The sequence below is a fragment of the Hibiscus syriacus genome, unplaced genomic scaffold (genome assembly GCF_006381635.1).
Source record: "Hibiscus syriacus cultivar Baekdansim isolate YM2019G1 unplaced genomic scaffold, ASM638163v2 tig00001669_pilon, whole genome shotgun sequence".
Classification (NCBI taxonomy): domain Eukaryota; kingdom Viridiplantae; phylum Streptophyta; class Magnoliopsida; order Malvales; family Malvaceae; genus Hibiscus; species Hibiscus syriacus.
Window position 1 is genome coordinate 30908 of NW_024061879.1, and position 27904 is coordinate 58811.

Consider the following 27904-nt stretch of genomic DNA (forward strand, 5'->3'; position numbering starts at 1 on the left):
TTTTATCAAATTTATGTTTTTGGGTGAATAGATATACACACACAAAACCAAACTGATATGAAAGAAAATTCACAGTCAAAAGAAATTTAAACTCGTTTACTTAACTATTCATCTATTTTGATTTTTTAATTATACTTCAGACTATTTAAATTTTAAAAATATAAAATTATTGAAAGTCACAATTTTTTCTATAATAAAATTTATTAATTTTAAAAATAATATTTTTTACACTTATCCTCCTCTATTATATTGTAATATAAAATTAATCAAACAATTAAATACCAATATAAATAGATTTTTAAGTATATAATTTACATATTTTTAAAATAAGACATACGTAATAAAAAGATTATATAACGTGATTTAAATTTTTTTATTAGTTTAGGGCGATTACAATGTATTATATATTCTAAAGATTCTCAATCATTTGACAATGAAAGCTCAATCACCCTTATTGAACAATGTTTTATAATATATTGATATAACAAATTAAGATAAAATGTTTTTAGACTAGAATTGAATTTGTTCAAAGTTTTCAAAAGGTTTTCAAAAACAATTCAAAGTCCATTAAACTATAATGTGAGCAAAAAATGTTTTTCTGGGTACATAATACCGATATTGTTCTTACAGTACGATACTATATGAACAGTACTGATATTATTCATGTGGTACCGATACCAAAGGTAAGAGAAGTATCGATACTCTCTAGGTAATATCGATACTACCATGTGTTTTCCAAATTGCTCAAATTTCATAATGCAAAATAGGTACCGATACTCAAAGGAGTATCCATACTACTTTACATAGTAGTATCGATATATTGAGCATAGTATCGATATTGGTCAAACCCAATGGCTAGTAACGACTAGTTGATTTAAAAATTATAAAGAAAGTACTGATACACATTAAAGGAGTAGGTATACTCCTTATCTTGGGCAGTTTTATTTTGTAAAAAAATTATCTCAAACGTCTCCAAATCATCCTCAATGGCTAGAACCAACCACAAACGCATTCCAATATATAAAAATAAGTTGAGGACACTTGAAGAAGGTTACCAACACCTATCCAAGCATTCATGCACAAGAGAAGAGCTTTTTATTCTTATTTTTCTTTCTCTTGTAAATTATTGTGTTTGAGCTTAATTGTATATCTTTAGGTTTTGTTTTTGTGAGTTTAAATTTTTGTAAACACATCTTTTTTAGAGGTTTTTTTGTTTACATCTTTTACCTTTGTAAAAGGGGATTGGTTATAGCTAAGCATGTGAAAAGCTATGGAGTGTAAAGGTTATTTCTTTATCTTGTAAAAAGAAAGAACAAATTAGTTAATGTTGAAAAATCCTAAGTGATGAGCTAATGTAGTGGATGTAGACTTGGTCGAGAAGTCGAACCACTATAAATCTTTGTGGCAATTGTTATCTTTTAATCTCTTTACTCCCTAAACTTAAAAATCAATTCAACCCATCTTAGCAAATTATTCGGTTGTTCAATTGAGCTTCATCGTAAATCCCAACACCCTTGCTCGAACTCGGAACCTATATGGATAAGAACCATCCCTTTAACTACTTATGTGTCTTGGTTCGTGCGTGATTTAAAATTATCTATCTATAGAAATAAGAATTATAACAATCCACTGTAAAATATGACATCTCGTATACCTTAAAATCCAGTATCTATACAAAAATCTTGAGTATCTCATATTACTTCCTTAGTCCCAATATCCTTACAAAACGAATTTTTGTAACTTAAACCACAAAAGTCCTAAAAATTATAGTGACTACAAAAAGATTATTTCTCTAAAAATAATTATATCTCATAATTCTGAAGGTTAAAACCTACTTCATATTTATAAAGTCGAAATAATTTATCATCAAATTTTTTTTAATAAAATAAGTATTTACTTATTAAATAAACTAAATTATTAAGAAATTTTCAACCATTTAAATTATAATAAAAATATAACTTAATTATCAATTATATTTGAGTTAATATCTTAATATATCTCAATTGGCACAAATACAATTCACACATTGGTCTTTAAGTCCTAAACAATTTCAATTCTTACGTAAATTAAAAATTTGTTGAAGTACTACCACCAAGTCTTCAACAACTTAAATTCATATGTAATATCTATTGAAGTACCGATAGATCGATTGAGAATTACTTTTCCTACAACTAAAAATTTGTTGCATCAAAATTTCTCTTGCTTGTCCCCAAAACCACTAACCAAATTCACAACAACAAATTCTTCTGAAATTTCATAACTCGAACCATTACTTTGATATCATTTGTTAGAAATTTGTAAGCAAAAAACAAACAATACAATATTGATATACAAAATAAGAAGTGCATAAGATATGAGATTTTATGTGATTCGACCTTTGTTGAGTTAATCGATCGACGGAATTGGCCAAGAGGGGGGTGAATTGGCAATTAAAATTTTGGTGGAAGCTTTTGCAGAAAATTGAAAATATTTGCACAGCGATTTAGAATGGTTCGACTTTCTTAACCAAAGTCTACGTCCACTACCTTAGCTATTCACACTAAGGATTTTCCACAAATTCACTAATTTGTCTTTCTTTTGAGGACAAAGAGTAACCTTACAAATCCCTCAAGAATTATACCCCAAATTCTTGAGAACACTCTCCCATATAGAACAATACAAATTTTGCAAACTTATAAGAAAATCCTCACAAGGTAAAATGTTTGTACAATTTTAGAACAAAGAAAGAACACTCAAGAATAATACAATTGAGCACAATAAGTGTTCTTGAAAGCAAAAATGAATATTGAATGAAATAGGCTTGAAAATTGTCAAACTTGAGGTTTGATGCTTTCTCTTTGATTCTCTATTGATTCTTGTTTATTGTTGTTTCTTGTAGTTGGTCAATGACATCTAAGCTTGTTTAAATACTCCTTCAATTGATTCTGAACGTTGGGGATGATTAGTGGAGTCAATGGAGTCGTTTAAGTGTGAAACCAATTAATAAAACTGCTTGAAGCGTAGGGGGAATCAGTACCCCTCATAGGGTATCGGTTCCCTTAGTGTAAAATTCAAATATTTCGACCGTTATACAGAGGGGAATCGGTACCCCCTTGGGGGGAGGAATCGGTTCCCTCTGGACAAACTGTAATTTTTTGCTTTGAAAAGGTTTGAAATACTTTGTAAAATTGTTTTGAGATTATTTTAAGATTGAAACTTAATTTTACACTTTGAGTAAGGATTAAAAATGACATTTGAAAGACTTGGAGTAACATTTTGAATATTCGAATAATTGTATCGAATATTCTTTAGAAAATCATTTGTAAAATCTTAAAATTCATTTATACTTAGTTTGTTATATCGAAACATCAAAATATTTTCAACAATCTCTCCCTTTTTGATATGACAAAACATTTGAGTAATTTTAAGATTTTCTAATTTGAAAAATCATTTTTGAAAATTAATTACTCCCCCTTATTCTAACACTTCTCCTCTTTTTTGTTAAATCAAAAGGACTCTAAAACGTTTTTAAACAATGTTTTGAAAAACTTTAGCCAATTGATATTTAGAAATGTAAAGCTTAAGATGCTAAGATCACAATCAAGAGAAGATGCTAGCCTTTAGTTTCATAATCCAATATTCATAAACAAATTTGAAATGGTAAAAATTGGTCATATTCAACTAATTGTAAATGATGAAATAATGAATAAATTCAATCAAACCAAATATATATAAATATAAGTTCAAACATCCATAAAACGTCAAACAAATTCAAACATCCAACAACCAAAGTAAAACAATCTAAATACATTCAAAATGTTGAAACAATAATCTCTAAGGCCTATTTAAAAGTACTAAAGCATGACAAAGAATCAAGCATCCGTAGAAAGATCGGGAGGAGGAAAATGAGCTTGCATAGCGGCCATCTCATGTGTGAGCACATTAATACGTTCATTCATAGTTGCATTGTTCGCGCGCATCTCCCGGAGAATTTCCAATTGTTGAGGTCCCATTGTGGATAAGTGGGACTCTATGGAAGTAAAGCGTGAATCCATAGATATATATCGGAAATCAAATGTCTCCATAAACGATTGAAAATATGGAGGCATTTGTTCATCTGGTCGTGCTTGTTCCTCATGCTGCTCCGGCTCATCGTCGGCTTCGTCAGCTTCCGGAGGTTGCTCACTGGTACGAACCCATTGACCAGTTTCTTCATTGATCTTTCATCCCGATTTAGTTAAAGAGAAGAGGTTGATTTGGTTTTTGAGTGAAAAAGCGAAATCAAGACCAACCCTAAGCCTGGCTTTTGAAAACAAATTACTCAGAATACAACCGTAAACTAGATATGAACAATGTTTTTTATTAGGAACAATATTTACGGTTTCGACAAGTTTAGCAAAGATAATACGATGTAGGTTGATTTTAAGATTATTTTGGACACAATGTAGTCAAAAGAGATCCAAAGCTCGAAGAGTGGAGTAACGATATCCGGATGGTCGAAACCACCAAGGGATCATTAGATGAAGGAAACGATCATGGAGATCTAAAACACTCGCACTATCCCTTCGTTTATACTGAGAACCTACCATTTGTTTTTCATTTTCTAAGTCGTCATTATCTAATCCTAATGTGTTGGCTATTTATTCTGGGTCGATATAAAATAATTTTCCTAGAAGATAGGGTCGAATTCCTATGATTGTGGTTTTATCCCAGTTTTAAACGCAAACGACATTAGAGTAGAAGGTACGAGCAAGCTGATGATAAACTATTGGTTCTAGTTCACAAAGTTTATCGAATTTCCACTCTCGAAGGGTAGGAAGATATCTAAAATTAATGTCTAGCATGGCTTGAATAGATGGGATTCGTTCTTCCCGAATTTTGTAAGACTCAAAGTAGTGAGAATACCTAAAGAAAAGATTTTGTCTACGACCGGGTTCATTGAAACATGAATTACGAATGGTCATATTAGTATCATCGGGATTGGGATCAGGAATTTGTTGGATATGATGTGGATTTTGAGGATGGTTTTGTGGTTGGTTTGATCGACTAGAGAAAGGTCTAGAGCGTTTGTGAGACATGACTTAAGATAATCGGAATGGAAAGAATAACCTACAATTTTAAAACACATATATGCAACAAATATCAATCCCAAAACTCAATTGAGTCCGCAATAATTCAAGGTTCTCTAAACCGAATCCTAATGGGCAAAGTTTTAAAAACAATTTGAAAAACAAGTTTTGAAAATCAATATAATAACAACATAATTAAATCAAAACACAACAATTTGAAAAACAATTTTTTTATTTTGAAAATTTTAAATAATTTTGAAAATTCTTGTGTTTTTTATGAAATTAGTTGTAGATTATAGTTCTAAACCAAAATCTAAGTAATGCCAAATATCTATTTCAACCTAGAACTAATTAAAACTAGTTCTATGTTCAAAATTAATAAAATAGCGAGTTTAGAAAAATTACCTTGAAAATTGAAGATTGAGTAGATTTTGATGTTGTTTGCACAATTTTAATGATTCTAGCAGGTTTAGGAGATGAAATATGAAGTGATTCCGACTAGAAATCGATGTTTTGAAGCAATATAGAGATTTGGTGAGATAAGATAGGAAAACGGCGTGAGAGAGTAAGGGTTTTGAGAGAAAGAGTGATATTTGGGGTATTTTATTAACAGACCCCGTGAGGGGTATCGATTCCCTCCAGGGGGAATCAGTTCCCCTTCAAAGGGGGAATCGGTTCCCCTTCAAGGGGGTATCGATTCCTCCTGTCCTATAATTCAAAAATCTGTATTTTAAACACTCAAAATGCTAAATTAATTTGATTTAGTGGTATTGACAACTAATATACTGAAAATTAATCATGTTTAATCAAACAATTTTATCCTTAAACTACATTTGAACATAAAATTAATTTTCACTAAGAATCATAAACTCCCCCTAACTAATAGCAAATAATGCAATCAAAAATTATTATTATTATAAGCATTTTTCATTTATTCTTAAAAGTGCTAAAATTAATTTAAACACTAAGTGAATATAGGTCAGTTAAACCTAATTCTCTCCTAAGTGTCCAAAATATTTCTTTGTCTAAAGGTTTTGTAAAGATATCCGCTAATTAGTGCAAAGTATCAACAAATTCTAGAACTATATCTTCCTTAGCGACATGGTCTCTAATGAAGTGATGTCTAATTTCAATGTGCTTAGTTCTAAAGTGTTGGATGAGATTTTTAGTGAGATAAATAACACTAGTATTGTCACACTTGATAGGAATGATATCTACTTCAATTCCATAATCAAAAAGTTGTTGTTTCATCCATAAAACTTGTGCACAATAACTACTGGCTTAAATGTATTCTGCTTCAATGGTAGATAATGCAACACAATTTTGTTTCTTTGAAAACCAAGAAATCAGCATATTTCCAAGGAATTGGCAAGTACCGGAGGTGCTTTTCCTATCTAATTTGCATCATCCATAATCCGCATCAGAAAAGACTTGCAAGCTAAAGGTAGAGTCTCTAGGATACCAAAGTCCTAAATTAGGAGTGTCCTTAAGGTATCTAAAGATTCTCTTAACATCTAGTAAATATGATTCCTTAGGGTATGATTGAAATCTAGCACATACACAGACACTAAACATAATATCCGGTCTACTTGTGGTTAGATAAAACAAAGAGCCAATCATTAACCTATATAATTTAACATCCACACATTTACTTCCTTCATCTTTGTCAAACTTTGTTGATGAGCTCATTGGAGTGTCATGAGGTTTCCCATTTTCCAGTCCAAACTTCTTGAGCATATTCTTGACGTACATAGCTTGATTGATGAAGATGCCATCTTTTCTTTTCTTGATTTGGAGTCCCAAGAAAAATGAGAGTTCCCCCATCATGCTTATCTCGAATTCACTTTGCATTAGCTTAGAAAATTCTTGGCAAAGAACATCATTAGTAGAATCAAATGTTATATCATCAACATAAATTTGAACTACTAATAAATCTTTATCTTTATGCTTTAAAAACAGTGTAGTGTCAACCTTCCCTTTTGAAAAACCTTTTTCAATTAAAAAATTTGGCAATCTTTCATACCAAGCTCTAGGAGCTTGTTTTAAACCATAAAGCGCTTTTGTCAATTTAAGAACATGATCTGGAAATTTTAAATCTTCAAAACTAGGAGGTTGTTCCACACACACTTACCTTTTATAAAACCATTTAAAAATACACTTTTAACATCCATTTGATATAATTTAAATTCATGAAAACATGCAAATGCTAATAACATTCTAATTGCTTCCATCCTAGTTACGGGAGCGTATGTTTCATCATAGTCTATTCCCTCTTCTTGAGTATACCCTTGAACAACAAGTCTAGCCTTGTTTCTCACTATATTACCACTTTCATCAAGTTTATTCCTAAATACCCATCTAGTACCTATAGTAGACTTATTACTAGGCCATTCAACTAATGTTCATACTTTACTTCTCTCAAATTGATTTAACTCTTCTTGCATAACCATAATCCAATGTTCGTCATTTAATGTTTCTTTAATATTCTTAGGCTCTATGCATGAGATAAATGCAACATAATTATAAATATTTCTAAGAGAAGATCGAATTGTTACCCCTTTGGATGGATCACTTATAATCTCACCATCCTTGACATAGTTGTACTATCTTGGGTAAGATACTTCCCTTTCTTCAATGGTTGGATTCTCAAGAAGATCATGAATTTCCTCATCTTTTGTCTCTTCCTTTGATGATGGTTCTCCAACGTCATTTGTTTGTATAATACCTACATCATCATCAACACAATAATCCTTCCTCAGAAGGAGATTATCATCGAAAACAATATGTATAGACTCTTATACAACTAAAGTTCTTTTATTAAATACCCGATAAGCTTTAGAATTTAAGGAATAACTCAGAAAAATTCCTTCATCACTTTTATCATTAAATTTGCCAAGATTGTCTTTACCGTTGTTTAAAACAAAACATTTACATCCAAAATGATGAAAATAGCTAATATTAGGCTTTTTAATTTTAAAAAGTTCATATGAAATTTTCTTCAAAATAGGCCTAATCATTACTCGATTAATAACATAACAAGCGGTATTTGTGGCTTCCACCCAAAAATATTTTGGCAAATTGTTTTCACAAAGCATGGTTCTAGCCATTTCTTCTAAAGTTTGATTTTTCCTCTCAACAATTCCATTTTATTAAGGAGTTCTAGGTGCTTAAAAAATATGGCTATTACCATTAGAATTACAAAATTCAGTAAATCCAATATTTTCAAATTCAGTTCCATGATCACTCCTAACACTAGTTATAGAGTAACCTTTTTCATTTTGGATTACTTTTGAAAACGTGATGAATTTTTCTAAAGCTTCATCTTTAGTACTTAAGAATAGAACCCAAGTATATCTAGAATAGTCATCTTCTAATACGAATGCATATTGTTTTCCACCCAAGCTAGTAGTCCTAGTTGGCCCAAAAAGATCTATATGGATCAATTGTAATACTCTACTAGATGATACGTCATTAATGGATTTAAAAGAAACTCGCTTTTGTTTTCCTTTAGTACAAGCATCACATATTTTGTCATTATCAAATTTAAGCTTAGGCAACCTTCTAACTAAATCTCCTTGAATCAATCGTTGCAAAACACTCATAATAGCATGTCCTAGTCTCCTATGTCATAACCAACTATCATGCTCATCCTTAGCAATTAGGCATAAATTAGTCATATCTATAGAGTCTAAATGCACCATGTATATGTTTCTTATTCTATGACCAACAAGCATAATCCGATTAGATGCAATGTCAATGACTTTACAACCATTAGTTTCAAACATGACATTGAATCCCTTATCGCATAATTGACTAATACTCGAAAGTTTATGCTTTAATCCATTCACATATAAAACATTTTTAATTTGTATGGAAGAGGTATTACCTATTGTACCTATACCTTCAATGTGACCTTTTGAATTATCACCAAAAGTCATTTCTCCTCCATTTTTGGCATTAAGCTCTATGAACCGGCTTTTGTCTCCGGTCATGTGTCTTGAGCATCCACTATCAAGGTACCATGAATTTGAATTTGTTTCCCGTGCCTTCTAGCAATGCTCCTTTCCCTACAAACATAAATTGATTTTTGATTTTTGGTACCCAAATTCTTTTGGGTCCATATTCATTAGTTTCCAAAATCCTAGTCCCCTTAGGTATCCATTTGTGTAGGAAATCCTTATCTTTAGTAGTAATGAGTTCTTTAAGAACCCATATACTTCTAATGATTTTTCCATTAGAGGTTCTTCAGGGACCTCTATGATTGTAGTTTTTAAAACTTTTTCTAACAAAGTTGGATTTTGAATTTTCTCTATTTTCAAAATGTTTTGTTCCAACTTTATCAAAAGAAGCTTTAAGATCATCAATTTTCTTTTGATGATCATCATTGACATTTGAAAGTAAATTATGCAAATCAAAATTTTTCTTTTCAAACTCTTCTAGTTTGATTTGCAAATTTTTTATTTTACTTTCAAGATCATTGTTGGTCTTGGATATGAGATTATTTTCATTTTTCAATTTTGAAATATCATTTTTATATTTTAAAAACATTTTCTCATAATCCGAAGTCATCCCATTATATTCCTCTAATAACTCATCATAAGATAAATCATCTAAATCAAATGAGTTAGAGGTTACCTTAGAATCTTCCCTGAATACCATCAAGCCCAAGTTTGCTACTTCTTGTTCCTCTTCATTGGAACCTTCTTCATCGCTCCATGTAGCCACGTGAGCATTGTGCTTATTCTTTGGTTGACCATTTCTTTTCAATTGTGGGCAATCATATTTGACATGCCCTGATTTTTTGCATTCATAGCAAATGATCGGGTCCTTCTCTTTTGGTTTATTCTTAAAGCCTTCAGTTCATTTGAATTCTCTTCCTCAGTTTGGCCTTATCATTTTTCTGAATCGTTTAGCAAACAATGCCATCTTCTCGTCATCGTCTTCCGAATCACTCACATCTTTTGTTGATTTGAGAGCAACTCTCACGTTCTTCTTCTTCTTCATCTCCTTCTTTGGCTTGTCTCTTTTCTCAAGGTCTTCCTCTTCTTTAAGCATCATTTCATGCGTGAGGAGAGAACCAATAAGTTCATCGAGGGTCAAGGATTTTAAATTCTTAGCCTCGATTATTGTCGTCTTCTTTGATTGCCAAGCTTTTGGAAGAGAGTAAACTAACTTCCTTACAAGCTTGTCATTTGGAATAATTTCTCCATATGGTTTGAGACTATTGAAAATCGTGGAGAATATATCCTTCATAGCTTTGACATCTTCATCCGGTTTCATCCTGAAATTTTGATAGCTATAAGTTAAAAGACTAATTTTAAATTCTTTTACCTCGTTTGTGCCTTCATGAGTGACTTTTAGTTTGTCCCATATCTCCTTGGCGGTTATACAAGATGAAACTCTCCCGTATTCATCCGATCCAAGAGCACAAAAAATGATATGGATGGCTTTGGAGTTGAGCTGGAACATTCTTGTCTCTCCATCACTCCATAATCTCGGGTGAGTGGAGGGTTTGATGTATCCATTTTATATGGCATTCCATGCTCCCATGTCACTTGCTTGAATGAAATACATCATTATATTCTTCCAATAAGCATAGTTAGATCCATTGAAGAAATTAGGCATGTTGACGGGCATTGAATCGAAAACGAAGTCGGAGTTTGAAGCGCCAGCCATTTGATGACTTGAATATCGATGTAACTCTTCCCGAATCGACTCAAGAGGCTATTAAACCTTCAAATGAGTTAGGCTCTGGTACCAATTATTGAGTTAATCGATCGACGGAATTGGCCAAGAGAGGGTGAATTGGCAATTAAAATTTCGTGGAAGCTTTTGCAGAAAATTGAAAATATTTGCACATCGATTTAGAATGGTTCGACTTTCTCAACCAAAGTCTACGTCCACTACCTTAGCTATCTACACTAAGGATTTTCCACAAATTCACTAATTTGTCTTTCTTTTGAGGACAAAGAGTAACCTTACAAATCCCTCAAGAATTATACCACAAATTCTTGAGAACACTCTCTCCCAAAGAGAACAATACAAATTTTGCAAACTTACAAGAAAATCCTCACAAGGTAAAATGTTTGCACAATTCTAGAGCAAAGAAAGAACACTCAAGAATAATACAATTGAGCACAATAAGTGTTCTTGAAAGCAAAAATGAATATTGAATGAAATAGGCTTGAAAATGGTCAAACTTGAGGTTTGATGTTTTCTCTTTGATTCTCTCTTGATTCTTGTTGATTGTTGTTTCTTGTGGTTGATCAATGATATCTAAGCTTGTTTAAATACTCCTTCAATTGATTTTGAACGTTGGGGATGATTAGTGGAGTCAATGGAGTCGTTTAAGTGTGAAAACAATTATTAAAACTGCTTGGAGTGTAGGGGGAATCGGTACCCCCTCATAGGGCATCGGTTCTCTTAGTGTAAAATTCAAATATTTTGACCGTTATACAGGGGGAATCGGTATCCCCTTGGGGAGGAATCGATTCCCTCCGAGTAATCGGTTTTTCTCGGAGCCAAAACCATTCAGGGGGGAATCGGTATCCCCTTGGGGGGGAATCGGTTCCCTCTGGACAAACTGTAATTTTTGGCTTTGAAAAAATTCGAAATACTTTATAAAATTGTTTTGAGATTATTTAAGATTGAAACTTAATTTTACACTTTGAGTAAGGATTAAAAATGACATTTGAAAGACTTGGAGTAACAATTTGAATATTCGAATAATTGTATCGAATATTCTTTAGAAAATCATTTGTAAAATCTTAAAATTCATTTATACTTGGTATGTTATATCGAAACATCAAAATGTTTACAACAACCTTGCCTAGCTCAACGGATGAAAAAGAATAATAATTCACTATAAAACATATAGATCTTAAAGAGTAAAAATACATTATATCTCATATATTAAACATAAAATCTAACTAGAATCTATCATATCAAATTATTAAGAATAAAATACTGGATTTACGAAAATGTACCTAAATTCATTGTTGGAAATCACCTAGAAGGTTGAGATCTTGAAGATTACCTTAAGGTTAAGATATTCCAATAAGATAGATTTCTCTTGAGCTCTTTGACGAGATAAAGAAATATAAGTTGATATATTTCTTGGGCATCATAATATATGTATATAATTGATTTACTCTATGTATTTAAAATTTTGTCTCTTATTAAATTATAAATATAATTTTAATATTGTCTACGCTTTTATTTTCATGATACTTCTAATATCGTATAACTTGTATAACATAATTGGTCACTTAATTTTGTATCATATTTTATGCTTATATTATATATTACACATATGTGCCTATAATTATAGATTATAATCCAACGACATGTATTCTAAAATTTGATGTATTCCAAAATACTCTCTCAATATTCCTATAAACACATCTCTACAAAATGATTATATCTTTATAGAAAAAATTTATCTCATAATCATGAAGGTTAAAACCCACTCTATATTTATAGAGTCAATTGTAGAAACATATGTATAAAATTAATTTAGGACCAAATTGATAGAATATGTAAGTAATTAAAACTAAATGTATAATTTACCTATTGTATTAACAACAAATTAAACTCTCCCATCAAATGTCAACAGAAGGTGACTTCATTAGTATCATTTAAATAGTTAAGTGGTTTGACTGAAAAAAATAAAAAATTAATAATTAGAACAGAACCCTCTCATAGTTAAATGGTCATGGTGTAACTTACCTAATAATAAATTAAAAATGAAAACATTTAAACTCATATTTTAAGAACTTGTCAAGAGTTCTTAGTTGTAATAAAAAGTTTTTTTTTAGAGATCCCGAGTTCAAACAATTGCGTTTGTAGACCAATTGGTTGTTGGTTTAGTGATATGAGACACTAGATTCCTTAAGCAATGTGAGTGGTTCGAACCTTGGTGTTTGCAAACAGAGCAAACTAGTTTGGAAGGTTCACCCTTGCCTCTGCAGTATCCGATCTCGATTAGTCGGTCAATAAATTGGATATCAATAATTAATTCAAAAAAATGAATAAATATTATCTTGCAATTATCCAAACTATTAAAAAATATATATTAAATACGTACTAAGTATTACTCATTTGCATTATATAAGATACAAATAAAAATATCATTACCAATAACTAGTTGGTCTAGTGGGATGATGCACTAGATTTCTTAAGCAAGGTTAGGGGTTTGAACTCTGGTGTTTACGAACGGAGCAAGCTGGGTTGGGAGGGTCTCTCCTACCTCTGCAGTACCCGATCTGGATTAGTCGATCAATAGATCAGAATCTCGCCTCCCCTGCTGTCATGGATCAATTCAGCGACCATGGTGGCCGGCCTCCTGATGGCGGAATCGGAATGACAGACCCACCTCTTCAACACCCTCCCGATCATCCCGGCGTTAACGGAGTTGATTCCCCCATGGGTGATCCTCTGGATGTTAGATCGAAGAACATGGAGAACGGAATTGGAACGCTCAATAGCGGACATCCTTCTTTTAGTGATATGGTAAGGGGTCCAAATCTAATTGGTAACCAACCCATTTCGATTAATGATTTCGATGTGGATGTTCGCCCTGAGGATGTAGTTTTGGGTGTTGATGGCCCGCTGCTTGCTATTAGTTTTTCCGATAGAGTTCACGATGCTATTGATGCCAAACTGTCTAATTATGTGGTTATTCACTTACTATGGAAAACAATTGGGTATAAGACCTTGTTGAATAAGATCAAATCACTATGGAATCTTTTAGGGGAAATTAGCCTCATTAATCTTGACAATGATTATTATCTTGTTCGCTTTGCTTGTGAGGAGGATTTTTCTCATGTATTGACAGGAGGTCATTGGATGATATATGGAAGCTATCTCACCGTTCAACCATGGAGTAGACAATTCTCTACCGCCATGGAATATCCAATGAAAATTATGGTGTGGGTGAGGCTACCAGGTTTACCCTATCGCTATTATACACGTAGTCTCTTTGGACATATTGCAGGAGCTATCGGTAAGGTGGTAAGGGTCGACTATAATACGGAAAATAGGAAGAGAGGTCGCTTTGCACGACTCGCGGTTGTTGTTGATTTGGACAAACCACTGATCTCTAGAATAGTGATAGATGGTCATCGACAGCTAATCGAATATGAAGGATTACCAACTATTTGTTATTCTTGTGGAAAATATGGACACACATGAACTTTGTGGTAAAACAACTAATGTTGATAATGGTGAAGTAAAAGAAGCACAAAATATTGGGAAATCCAATGATATGTATGGTCCCTGGATGCAAGTGGTGAATAGGAGAAGGAAGAACACTGGGGTCAAAAGGAATGCAAGCTCGGATTCAGGGAGACAAAACACTGCTCATAATTCGGGTTCTCGCTTTGAGGCCCTTCAGGAAATTCAAGTCGAAGATAATCCAGGAAGTAACCCAATACAAAAGCCATCTATGTTGGGGACTAATAATAAGGGAGCGATGTCTTCTTATGGCCATTTATATGCCAAGACAAGTGGTAGTGCTGAATCTAGCAAACAAGGGGAAGCAAGACGAATTTCTAAAGACTTTATTGAACCAAAAAGAAGTGATGTACCAGGTCCACAACGAACGAAAAACAGTATTGTTGTAGCTTCAATAGGCAAGATTACAAGTGTTGATTCATCCCTGAATAAAGACAAACATGTGGCTATAAGGGTGACGGAAAATGATGAGAACTTAGCCCCACAGGTTCATAACTTAGGCATTTTCCAAAGAACTGCTTGAGGGACCAATACAAAAGTCCAAAATCAAGGGCTTGATGCCGTTAAAGGTTTATCTCGTAAGGGATTGAAGACAAGGAAAAAAGATGCGAAGATGTCGAGCAAACCAGTGTTAGCTGAGTGGATTTCGGCTATGGACTCTGAACTTAACCAAACAAGTATTACGTTGGAGAATCCATCCACAGAAATCCAAGGTTCAAAAGATGGTGACGGTGATATGGTCCAATGGCGTGCAAACACTATGTTCGAACAGTTAGAGAAAGCACATATGCAGGTCTAATCCTTCATGTCATCTTCTTTTCCCCTTTTCTTATGGTTAAGGTTATTTTTTGGAATGTTCAGGGAGCTCGGGACCCTGATTTCAATAGATATTTTTAAGTTATTGATGAAGTCTAAAAGATCGGATGTTGTTGCTATTTTGGAACCAAGAATTAGTGGTATTGATGTTGATCAATTTATAAAGAACTCGGATTTTGAGTTCTCCTATCGTGTTGAAGCTTCGGGGTTTTCTGGTGGCATTTGGATACTTTGGAAGAATTCTTTTCATATTACTATCCTGGCTGTTTCACGACAATATATTCATGTAGCGTGTTCAATGATGGATGGAGAAAAACAATGCTTTATTACGTTTGTTTATGCTAGTCCTGCGATTGGGATTAGAAACAGGTTGTGGAGGCATTTGAAAGAATTGGATCCAGTATTGGGGTTGTCGTGGTTACTTGGTGGGGATTTTAATGTTATTAGTAATTATGGTGAACGACAAGGTGGTTCTCAATGGCGCCATGGAGTTTGTGCAAAATTTGGTGAATTTATGTTCGATACAGGGTTGATTGATATGGGGTTTTCAGGTCCAAAGTTCACTTGGAAACGTAGAACCCTTTCTCAAAGGCTGGATAGGTGTATTTGCAATGCTGAGTGGTATCATTACTTTGAAAATTCTGATGTCTTTCACCTCCAAAAATTGGGTTCGGATCATCGACCCATACTTCTTAAGTTTGGGGAGCAGCAGGAGGCTTCCCATAATCGACCTTTCCGATACATTGATGCTTGGAGTGATCACCAAGATTTCCAAAACTTACTGATGAATTCTTGGAAAAATGATAGAGACTTGTATGAGAATATACTTGAATTCCAAGCTCAAAGTACCAAGTGGAATAAAGAGGTGTTTGGGCATATTGGGAGGCGTAAGAATTTGTTGCTTGCTCGAATCCATGAAGTTGAAAAAGCAGTGGATAATTCCAATGATCATGCTCTACTAGATCTAGAGACGAGGCTTAAAAAGAAGTTGAACGTAGTTCTCGCTCAAGAAGAAAGCTTGTAGAACCAAAAAGCTAGAACCACTTGGATCGCGAATGGGGATATGAATACCTCTTTCTTTCACGCATCGACTATTAACCGTCGGAAGTACAACACAATTAGTATATTGATGTTGCCTGATGGTTCTTGGTGTAGTGACCATGTGCGTCTCAAAGATCATGCAATTAATTTTTTCCAGAAACTATTTACGAGCGAGCGAATGATGCCTATTATTGATATTGGGAGGGGCAACCCCGGGCACGGATGGAATCCATGCAACGTTTTTTCAGAAGAATTGGAACACAATTGGTGGGTCGGTATTCCGATTTATCGATCGATTTTTCAAAGATGGATATCTAGCTGATTGGGTGAATCAGACTCTGTTGGTGTTAATCCCGAAGGTTAATAATCCTGTCTCAATTACTCAGTTTAGGCCTATTAGTCTGTGTAATGTTCTCTATAAGACCATTACTAAACTGATTGTATGTCGATTGAAATCGTTTCTTCCTAAATGGGTGGACGAAAGTCAAGCTAGTTTTGTTCCAGGCCGCCAGATTACAGATAACATTATTCTTGCCCAGGAGGTTATTCATTCGATGACAAATAAGAAGGGTAGAATAGGATGTATGGCAATCAAGGTGGATTTGGAGAAGGCTTATGATCGCCTGGAATGGAATTATATCGAGAACACTCTTCATGCAATTGGCTTACCGGAAGTACTCATTTCTCGTATCATGTGTTGTGTTAGATCTGTGTCGACACAGATTCTATGGAATGGGGATCTTACGGATCCCTTTAAGCCTACGAGGGGTATTCGACAGGGGGATCCACTATCGCCTTATTTATTTGTCTTATGTATGGAGAGACTGTCTCAAGCTATAAAGGCGAAAGTAGGTTCGGATGACTGGAAGGAGATTCATCTCTCAAAGGAGGGGCCTGGGTTATCCCATCTCTTCTTCGCAGATGATTTAGTGTTGTTTGCTAAAGCATCATTGGATCAAGTTTCGATAATCAAGGCTGTTTTGGACAGGTTTTGTGATGAATCAGGACATCGCATTAGCTCAGCTAAAACTCAGATTTTCTTTTCAAGTAACTGTCCAGTAAGCACTCGTCAGACTATTTCTCAAAGTTTCGGTTTTGAGGAGGTTCAGGATCTTGGCAAATATATGGGTGTCCCGTTACTCCATAATAGAGTCACTAAAGCCACATACTCATATCTCATTGATAGATTGAATCAACGACTGTCGGGTTGGGCGGCGAAATGTCTTACTTTAGCAGGTCGTATAACACTTGCTAAGGCTACACTTCAGGCTATCCCGGTCTATGTGATGCAATCAACTTGGATACCAAAAAGTTTGTGTATTGAAATGGAAAATATTATTCGAAGATTTGTTTGGGGCTCGAATAATGGTGGTACTGGTATTCCCCTGGTTAAATGGGAATCTATGCAGCAGCCAATAAAAATTGGAGGTGTGGGTATTCGGAATCTATATAATCAAAACAAGGCATTCTTGATGAAGGTGGGTTTCCAATTGATAACCAATCCGGAGAAACTTTGGGTTCGCACTCTTCGTGGAAAATATAAATGGGGCAGTCTTGTTCCTGTTTCATTAAATCACACTAATGGCTCCCGCTTGTGGAAAGGATTACGATACATTTGGAGTGAGTTGTACGATAATATCGCTTGGAACATACGGGATGGGCGAGATACAGATTTTTGGTATGATCATTGGCTTGATACTGAAAATCGTCTTGTATTCTTCTATACAGGAGCAGGCACACCAAGACCCACCTCGGTTAGCGATATGGTTCTCCCTTTAGGTTTGTGGAATTGGGGTAAGCTTTCGCCATTACTCCCCGAACATGTACTTCAAAGAATTGTTGCTGTCCAACCACCCCAAGATTACTTGGGTATTGATACACCCGGGTGGAGATGGGAGCCCCATAGAAATTTCACGACAAGGTCAGCCTATACTGAAATCACATGCCTTGACAATAGTAAGGAACATCCTCTATGGAGTTTGATTTGGAAGCTAGAAGTTCCACAAAGAATTCGTACTTTTCTTTGGCTATTATTCCATGATCGAATTCTTACCAATGCTGAACGATCTCGTCGGCACCTTTCTAGCCTAGTGGATTGTAAGATTTGTGGGGCTGTTAGGGAGGATGCTGCCCATATTTTGCGTCATTGCAGTATGACTATGAATCTGTGGGTAAGGGTTATCAAGCCTGAGAAGCTTAAAGAGTTCTTGGCTCTTCCTTACAAGATTTGGATTGAACGTAACTTAAGGGCTACTGAGGTGTATGCACGAATGAATGATAATTGGGATATTCGCTTCTCTGTTTACTGTTGGCACCTTTGGAAACGAAGATGTAGTATTCTCTTTGATCCAAATTATGTGGAAAGAGAGGAGTTCATTTATCGTTGCGATCGCTTTGTTGATGATATTGTGATTGCTAAGGTTAGCACCACTAATTCTAGTCCATCGATATCTAGAAGTATTTTGTCTTGGATTCAGCCTCCCACAGGTTGGATTAAGGGAAATTCGGATGGGGCTGTAAGAACGTGTGATAATATGGCGGCTGCAGGAGGTGTTCTGCGCAACTCTGAGGGAGAATGGATTTTTGGTTTCACGCGTAGCCTAGGAAGGTGTTCGATTCTTACCGCTGAGTTGTGGGGTGTTCATGATCTCTTGTTGCATGCTTGGAGGCTAGGAATTCGAAAAATTGAACTGGAAACCGATAATCTAGAGGTTATGAAGATCTGCACTTTTTCTTCGGCTGCACTTATGGAGAGTGCTTTGGTTACTAAAATCCATGAGCTGCTCGAACTTGAGTGGATCATAAAGGTATCACATGTATTTAGGGAGCAAAATATGGTTGCGGATAGGCTGGCTGCTTTGAATCGAGGAGCCCCCATTGTTGTTACTGTTTTCTTAGAGCCACATTGGGAGTTATCTTCCACGCTGCTGCGAGATCTTCAAACCTCCAGCTAATTCTTGTCTTATTGTTATATCAAAAAATAAAATAAAATGTAGGTGTGGGAATGTCTATATGTGGCACGCGGCAGACATTACAACGTGGTTAATATGGTAGTCGACACACCTCCTACTCTCTCACTACAAACCCCAGTGTATCCAAAACGTACTATATTTTACCTCCTTTGACACTGCAAAGAATACATAATGAAAACTTTGTACCGTATTTTATTAAGTTATCTATCATTTTCTAATTTTTTATTTTTAAATCCTAAATAAATACTATAGAAAATCGACATCAACAAATAATAATAATAATATAAAATTTAAAATTACATAATTTTATGTTAATGTTATTTTCATATTATATTATATTGTATATTTTTTATATAACCACGATATCCAATTTATTAAACAATTTATTCTGATTAGGTACTGCAGAGACGATGACAACCCTCTCAATCAAATTCGCTCAATTTACAAATTAAAGATTCGAAACTCTAGTTTTACTTAAATAATTTAGTATCTCATCCTATTAGTTGTTAGTATATTATATTTTAATTATATTATCTCATTAATATTGCATACGACTCAAATAACTCATAATTTAATACCGTGCTTATTTTAATATAATTCTTAATACATTAATGAATTAGTATTTGCGAACGAATACGATTAATCTTAAATATATATGATATTCTCTGTGTAGATGAGTAGTCAAACATTTATTTGTTAAGATTCGACTCGATCAACTGAGATTGATTGAGCAACATAACCTTACATTTTATGTACATTGTTTAATTATGTTGGTAACGCTTTAAGATATATGAATAAAATGAAAATGACAAAATTTAATTATATAAGTCGGATGATTGATGGCTATTTAAAATATTTGATTTAGTAAAGGCCACAAATTTATATAAAAAATATAATATTTTCATTATTATTATTTGATTGATTTAGTTTGTGTTCAAAATAATAACTTTTATTTCTACCCGCAATAGAAAAAAAGTTTTTTTTATAAAAATATTCCATCTTTTTTCATGATTTACTTTAAATTTAGATCAATATGGGGCACAATTAAAACAAATAGATGAACATTTATATATATATATATATATAGTTTATACATGACATGTTAAAAAAATAATATTACTATTAAAATTTAAAAGGATAATCTATTTTTTAAAACTTGTTAAATCCAAAATTATTTATACGATAGAAATAGACTAGTTTAAAATTTGATTTTGTTATACCTCTGCTTAATATTTTTAGAGATAATATTATTTATTGACTCTCTTATTGATCTCAAATCAATACATCTAAGTTTCACGATAACTATAATCTCTTCATCGAAACTCAAAAAGAATTGAATCATCAAAAGATACTTCTACCACTATTTCTCAATGTTACACATCAAAAGAACCATGTGTTTTTAAATACATCATGGGTCAAATTCATATTAACATTTAACATCAAAATTCATATTAGTAATATCAAACTTTAAAAGTTTTATTAAAATATTTGAAAATTTAAACACAAATTTAGAATAATGACTATAATTTGGGCCCGTATACTAAATGAACCCTATATTATATACTCCATATATATAGGTTTGAAGGACAGATAATATTTGTACATAACTGTCATAGGATAATGCCTGAATGGCTGTTTCATGCATCAGATTGGGAATAAAAACAAGAGACAACATACATGACTTAAAAAAATTTAAGTGTTTGGTTTTTGTTTGTTAACCCATCGATCCACCATTCAAAACTCTCGCCTCTTGGTGGGAGCTTCTAAGTCAACATGTGGGTCACTCCCCCACACCTGCATGGAAGTTTCATTCATCCACTCCCAATTCAAATTAAATATTAAGATTACTTAAATTATTTTATATTTTAAAAATAATATTACCGTTATAAATAAATTATGAGTATGCTTTTTTTTTTTGGAGTAAAGTATATAAATGATCCCGATTATAGAACATTACTTTGTTAAATTCTCAGATTATTCAAAGTTATAAAATAGTTATTCGACTATAGGGCGTTATTTTGTTGAGTCTTCAGAATATTAAAAGTTACAAAATGGTCTCCTGACTATTCATATATTTTAAACTCATCATTTTCGGTTAAAAAATTGACGATCGTCATTGGGATATGATAAAAATCATATTTTAACGATGTCTACTGGCACTACCGTTGCTTTCAAGCACTGGTTTGACAACGTAACGTTTAAAGTATTGACTTGACGACGTAATGTAAACATAGAGTCGGTCCACAAAATACAACTCAAATGATTTTATAGTCATATTTTATCATATTTCAGTCAACAAGTTAACATCCAGTTCAAACGACCATCGATTTTTTGACATGAAATAATGAGTTTGGAACATATGAATAGTCGAGTGATTATTTTGCAACTTTAAATTATCAGAAAACTCAACAAAACAATGTCATATAATCAAGAGATCATTTGTGTATTACATTTTTTATTACTATAATGTGAATATAAGATAATATTTATTAGAAAAAACTTTTAATGATTTAATAATAAAAGTTCATACATCTATATAAATATTATATTCGAATCTAAAACTTAGAAAAATAAAATAATTCTTTAATCATACGAGTATGTTAATTAATCATTGTAGCAACTTTTGAGGTAATTGGGTTTGCGAAAAGTCAGTAGTATTCAAGCTTAGAAACAAAGAACTTGGGGAAGAAGGTACGTTATTTACAAGTTCCAAAATATTGGGAAGTTTTACGATACGACAGCTTAATATACGGTTAAAATAAGACGATATCGGTTTTGTTATTATTTTAAATAATAAAATCGGTGAAAAATAACTGAAAATATTATTATTTCTACTTATTATAATTACTTATATAGGTAAACACAGTAGAAAAAATCTAATATTTTAGATAACATTTTACCGGATTTTTCTATCGTGTTTACTTATATAGATAATTAAAACTGATAGATATAATAATATTTTCGATTATTTTTTATTAATTTTATTATTTAAAATAATAACAAAATTGATAAAATTTTATTTTAACCGTATAATAAAATGTCGTACGTGATCATTTCCCCCGAAATATTATGTAACGAGCTGAAACACATCAGCGCTGGCGTTTATGCTTTTCTTTTTTCCAAATTCCACCACTTTATTAGGCCTATCGCAATACGTCACATTTCACTTTGACTAAGCTTTGGATAATTTTTTTTTTGACAATGTTTGGTTTGACTCTATTTTAAATATCATTGATTTATTTTTAAATATAAATTATATTAAAAAATTAAAAAATTCCTAGAAGTTAATTAATTTGGATTATATTGAACTAAAATGAAAAACATTATATATAATTTTGATATTTGTTTCCTTTTAGATCGAGGTTATAAAGGAAGGTACAGTGAAATTGTGGGTTTTGATTTCTTTTTCTTATTCAAGTACAAATTTAGAAAATAAAATATTTTAGGCAGGACTTGTTAATATACTTGGGGATTAAATTTAAATAAAATACAAATTAAGCCTAAAAATATATATAATATTCTAAATAAAATTTATTTAAAATAACTAAGTAATATTGGTAATAAAATTTTTAAATTGAATATGAAATATAAGTTAAAACATAAAAATAAATAATATTGACAAGTGAAAAAAAAATTTAATCAATGCATTCAAATTCATTTGACTGTATATTTTTTCAAGATTTTTTTATAAATAAAGTCACAAATTTTATAGTATTAAGAAGTTCAAAAATTTTGTTTTAAAATGTACCAAAATTGTATTATTTTCAAAAGAAAATTTTTAATCAATGCATTCAAATTCATTTGACTGTATATTTTTTCAAGATTTTTTTATAAATAAAGTCACAAATTTTATAGAATTAAGAAGTCCAAAATTTGTGTTTTAAAATGTACCAAAAATGTATTATTCTAATAAAAATAACAGAAAAGGAAGCCTCCAGCAAGTAGTCAATTCACGTGGTTGGAAAGAAAAAGAAAAGAAAACTTCAACACTGTTTTGAGTAAATTTCTATGTAGTTGTCATATATATATATACATAATTCGAGGTCGAATTTAGTATCTGTAGATTGATTTTTGGAGCGAGACTTGTTTATTCTGAGAAAGAACTGGGGAAAAGTGAAAGGGAAGAACTGAAATCAAAATCCAACAACCAGCTGAGAAAATCATCAACAATCCTCTTCTTACCTGTTACTGTAACCCATTTATTTAATCTTCATATCTGAGGTATATTCTTTACTGTCATAGTTACCCATTTGTTTATGTTTTGGTTTTTGCTTTGATGAAATGGGTTGTTATTGGTTGTTTATTTGATGCTTTTGGTAGATCCAGAATCCATGTTCTAGAATGGTCATAAAAGGGTTTCTTTATTTGCTTTTTAACGAATGAAATATGCATTTGATTCTAATGTGGTGGTTTTGTTTGATGGGTTTTGTTCAACCTGTGTTCTAGTTTTTGTTTTTGGTTTGCTGTATCTTGTAACATCAATAAATTTGATATATTTTACCATATAAAGAGCCTAACCGAGTTGAGTTTTTGTTGCAGAGAAATCAGCGAGTCTTGTCGTCAGATGGGTGTTTCCTTTTCCTGCCCATTTGCTAAATGCAGTGATGTGGAGAATGGCTTAGAATCCATCACTGTGAAGTCCATTAGCTTTGGTGATGATGGAGTCAGAACACCTCTTAGATCCATCAGTTTCAAAGGTTCTGATTCAGAACTGACGATATTGAAGTCGTTAGGCTCTGGAAATATGATATTGGAGGGGTCTGTTAGCTTTAAAGGGAGAGATTTTGAGAGAATTCTTTCGTTCAAATCTCCTTCCTCGGGTGAAACCGAGGATTTGAAGAGCAAAGCAATCAAAATTCCATCCCCCAAACCAGATAGTTTAATAGAGACTCCGAAACCATCACCGGTTTTAGATCCCGACCATCCGCAACATGAAGCGGCAATAAGATTACAAAAGGTTTACAAGAGCTTTCGAACAAGGAGAAAGCTAGCGGATTGTGCAGTTCTCGTTGAACAGAGCTGGTGTGTATTATATTTGTATGTTCTATATTACCTTTCTATACATAATTTTTGTTTTGTTTTCCTAATGCAATAATTTGTAATGCAGGTGGAAGCTCTTAGATTTTGCTGAACTCAGGAGGAGTTCTATATCTTTCTTCGAACTAGACAAGCACGAGACTGCAATTTCACGTTGGTCGAGAGCTAGAACAAGAGCTGCCAAGGTCGGAAAAGGTTTATCAAAGAATGATAAAGCTCAAAAGCTTGCCTTGCAACACTGGCTTGAGGCGGTAAGTCACTTTCTGTAAAAATGAACTTAGTTTATGGTTGTTCTTTGTTATCGGTACTAATTCGCGTTTATTGTGTTATTCAGATTGACCCAAGGCATCGCTACGGACACAATTTACACTTCTATTATAACCAATGGCTCAATTCTCAGAGTCAAGAGCCCTTCTTTTACTGGTAATTTTCTTTAAGTGCGTGTTTTGGTTCATTATTAAGACATTTCTATAAACTGAAAATGGTTATACTTGTTTCTAAAATATAGGCTGGATATCGGAGAAGGGAAAGAGGTAAATTTAGAGAAGTGTCCTAGATCAAAGCTTCAACTACAATGCATCAAATATCTCGGTCCGGTGAGTCTTTATTTCTTTCATTCAACAAACTTCGTCTTGGTTTATGTTTTCAGTGTTACTGAAACAATTATCCATTGTACAGATGGAAAGGAAGCCCTATGAAGTTATTGTGGTAGATGGGAAATTCATATACAAGCAAACAGGGAAACTTCTCCATACTACTGAAGAGAACGGCAATGCCAAGTGGATTTTCGTTCTTAGCACATCAAAGATCTTGTATGTCGGTGTGAAAAAGAAGGGTACATTTCAGCATTCTAGCTTCTTGGCTGGTGGTGCCACTATCGCTGCTGGAAGATTAGTTGTTGATAGCGGTGTCCTTAAGGTATATTTACAGATAGTATCTTACATAACTTTCTTTTTGTACTTCTTTTCTTATATCAGTCTCTTAACCATACCATTACTCTGTTGAACAGGCAGTTTGGCCTCACAGTGGTCATTATCGTCCGACACAACAAAATTTTAATGATTTCATTTCATTTGTAAGGGAGAACAATGTGGATCTTACAGATGTTAAGGTATATACATACATACATACATACATACATACATACATACATACATATATGTTATATGCTTCGAGTATCGTTCTTTTTTTCTTTCGTTAAATTGAAATGAAATGCTGACCGTGCTTTTTGCTACATTCAGATGACTCCAGTGGATGAGGAAGAAACCTTGCTTGGCAAACAAAGTAGTAACCATCTTAGAAGCAACTCATGTGAAGAGGACTACATCTTAGAGCCTGAAGAGATCAGTGTGAAAGACTCGATCAACGAGGTCGGTGCTTCAAGGGAACAAGAGACTATTGCAGCCCTTGAAACCCCCAAGTCAAGGAGAATCCTCAGCCTTAGAAAAAAGTTGACAAATCTTGAAATACCAAAAAGAACGGAATTGTTTGAGATGTCAAACGACGACCATAGAGCTGTAGCGCCAAGTTGCAATGATGATTCAATGGATTCTGACCTGGAGGATGGTTATGAAACAGAAGAGGAAGCTACTGCTTCTGAACGAAAGACCGATGGACTTCATGTGGACAATGATGTGGAAGACATTCCCAATGAATCAATTCTTAAAAGGATTAACTCGAAAAAAGGAATGAACTCATATCAATTAGGGAAGCAGATATCATGCAAGTGGACTTCGGGAGCAGGACCCCGGATTGGTTACATGAGGGACTACCCCTCTGAACTCCAATTCCGGGCTTTGGAGCAAGTGAACTTGTCCCCAAGAAGTGCTAGCTACCAAAAATTATACTTTTCTCCAAGGTCAACTAGTAGCTTGAGTCCAAAAGTTTCCATACCAGCAGGTGCTAGTGAAGAGATGAGACCCCAAAGTTTCCCTGTGCTGAAGAAGGAAAATCTATTGCAGAGAAGCATCCATTCCAAAAACAACACTCCCCATTATTAAAAGGAGCAGTTGCAGTTGCAGCAAACGTACAACTGCCTAACTCGAGTACATTCCCTGTTAGTTCGATCGATTTAGTGTGAATAGAAGTAGAAAAGATGATATAGTAATTCTTTTTTATCATTCTTTTCAATACTATGTCCTTGTGCACACAATTTTTTTCCCAATTTGTTCACCTTGTATAAATAGATGACATGACAAATTGTAGGAATTTTGGGTTTAGTGCCTTAATACAAAATGAAAAAAATCTACTCATTTTTTTTGGCAAAGTAGGTTTACAATTGTAAAGTTTCTATGGAATTTTTGTGAAAAAAAAAATAGAACAGGGGAGGAACAAAGTGGCAGGCAGCAGCTGTTTTCTTCACTTTCTCGTCGCATTTCTCGGGGCATCATTCAGTTAATAATTAATCAATTGATTAAATTCTGAACGAAGGTTTTCGACGTCTTTTTTCCCTGCAATGTTTATTCCTGTTAAAAGTTTCGTTTTCCTTCCTTTCGAGAAAAGAATAACACATTACACAATTCAAAGTTCCATTTTCTTATTTTGATTGTATGAAATTTTGAAGACTGTGTTAATCTCAAGGGGACAACATTCAGTTCCAAAGATTATCCTAATCCGGACGAAAAGCTTGAAGCTCATAAGAACTTGAAGCTCGAAAATGTGTTGCTTGATGAAAAGCTTGTGGCAAAGGTTACCGATTTCGGTCTCACGACACTACAGAAAGGAATCCACTTCCTCAGAGTGTCCAGCCGAAAGAGATGTTTTCATGTTTGGAGATATGTTGCTGCAAATTGTTACATTGAAAGGGGCATTCTCGGCGGTAACATGGAATCACTTGTTTCCATGGTTTGTGAAGAACATAAATAAGAGGATAGCGTCGAATCGGAACATAAATCACTTGTTTCATCATTAACGATATCTTTCGATTTGATTTTATTTACCTTATATTAAATCATTAAGGGTGCGTTTGGTTCACGAAATGTAAGATTATCAGTGAGAATAAAAGATTACCAGGGAATAGGATTACTGAGAATGTTGTACTTTGTGTTTAGTTGGTTTAGCAGGAATGTAAGATTACCGTGTTTGGTTAAATGAATAAAAGATTATTAGAATGTATATTTAACCAAATTGTCCTTATTATATATTTGTATAATATTACAAATTGTAAAATATTTATATATTTTCTTTAAAAAATTAAATTCATAATATTTATTAATTTTTTTTACAAAATTAAAAATATAAAAAAGGTTTAATGAAAGTGTAAAAAAAATGTTAACCCCTGAACTTCATATAAAATTTTAATTATAGACTTTTTTTTTGTAAATCTAAAATAATTTAAGGATAAATTTGTAATTTAACATTCGTAGAATTTTTATTATTCAATGACAGAAGAAGGATATTTTTGAAAAAAAATAAAAATTTAAGGGCATTTTAGTCCAAAACGCCAATAATATTACAATACATAAGGGAAGGGAGGTAATGACATTCCTGGTAATATACAAAAAAATCTATTATTGGTAATAAAACATTACCGGGAATGAGATTCTCGGCCAACCAAATATAATTTATCCTTTTCATTTTTTACAAACAATAAACCTAATTCTTTAAACCTTCTCTTCTAAACACTACCTCCACCTCAATATCATTATTGTTGCGTCTGCACTACCATCCAAGACCATCAAATGTTGCCTCTCTTTCTTCTTATAACTTTTTATATAATTTCATCGTTTATTATGTACTCGAATTAAACTTCATTTG

At 33.1% G+C, this 27904-nt stretch overlaps 2 protein-coding genes across 2 annotated transcripts; both read left to right on the plus strand.

The window, feature by feature from the left end:
* The first annotated feature begins 14895 nt into the window (after positions 1-14895).
* LOC120130342 lies at positions 14896-16122 on the plus strand. The gene is made up of 2 exons (XM_039147603.1): positions 14896-15053; positions 15144-16122. Exons 1-2 carry the CDS (start codon positions 14896-14898, stop codon positions 16120-16122), a joined length of 1137 nt encoding a protein of 378 aa, XP_039003534.1.
* A 6964-nt stretch (positions 16123-23086) lies between these two features.
* On the plus strand, positions 23087-26383 carry LOC120130410 (IQ domain-containing protein IQM2-like). The gene is given in 9 exon segments (XM_039147653.1): positions 23087-23332; positions 23651-24133; positions 24219-24399; positions 24483-24571; positions 24657-24744; positions 24827-25066; positions 25158-25259; positions 25390-26125; positions 26128-26383. Coding segments are annotated over 8 exon segments (1995 nt in total). The 5' UTR covers positions 23087-23332; positions 23651-23675; the 3' UTR covers positions 26229-26383.
* The last annotated feature ends 1521 nt before the right edge of the window (positions 26384-27904 follow it).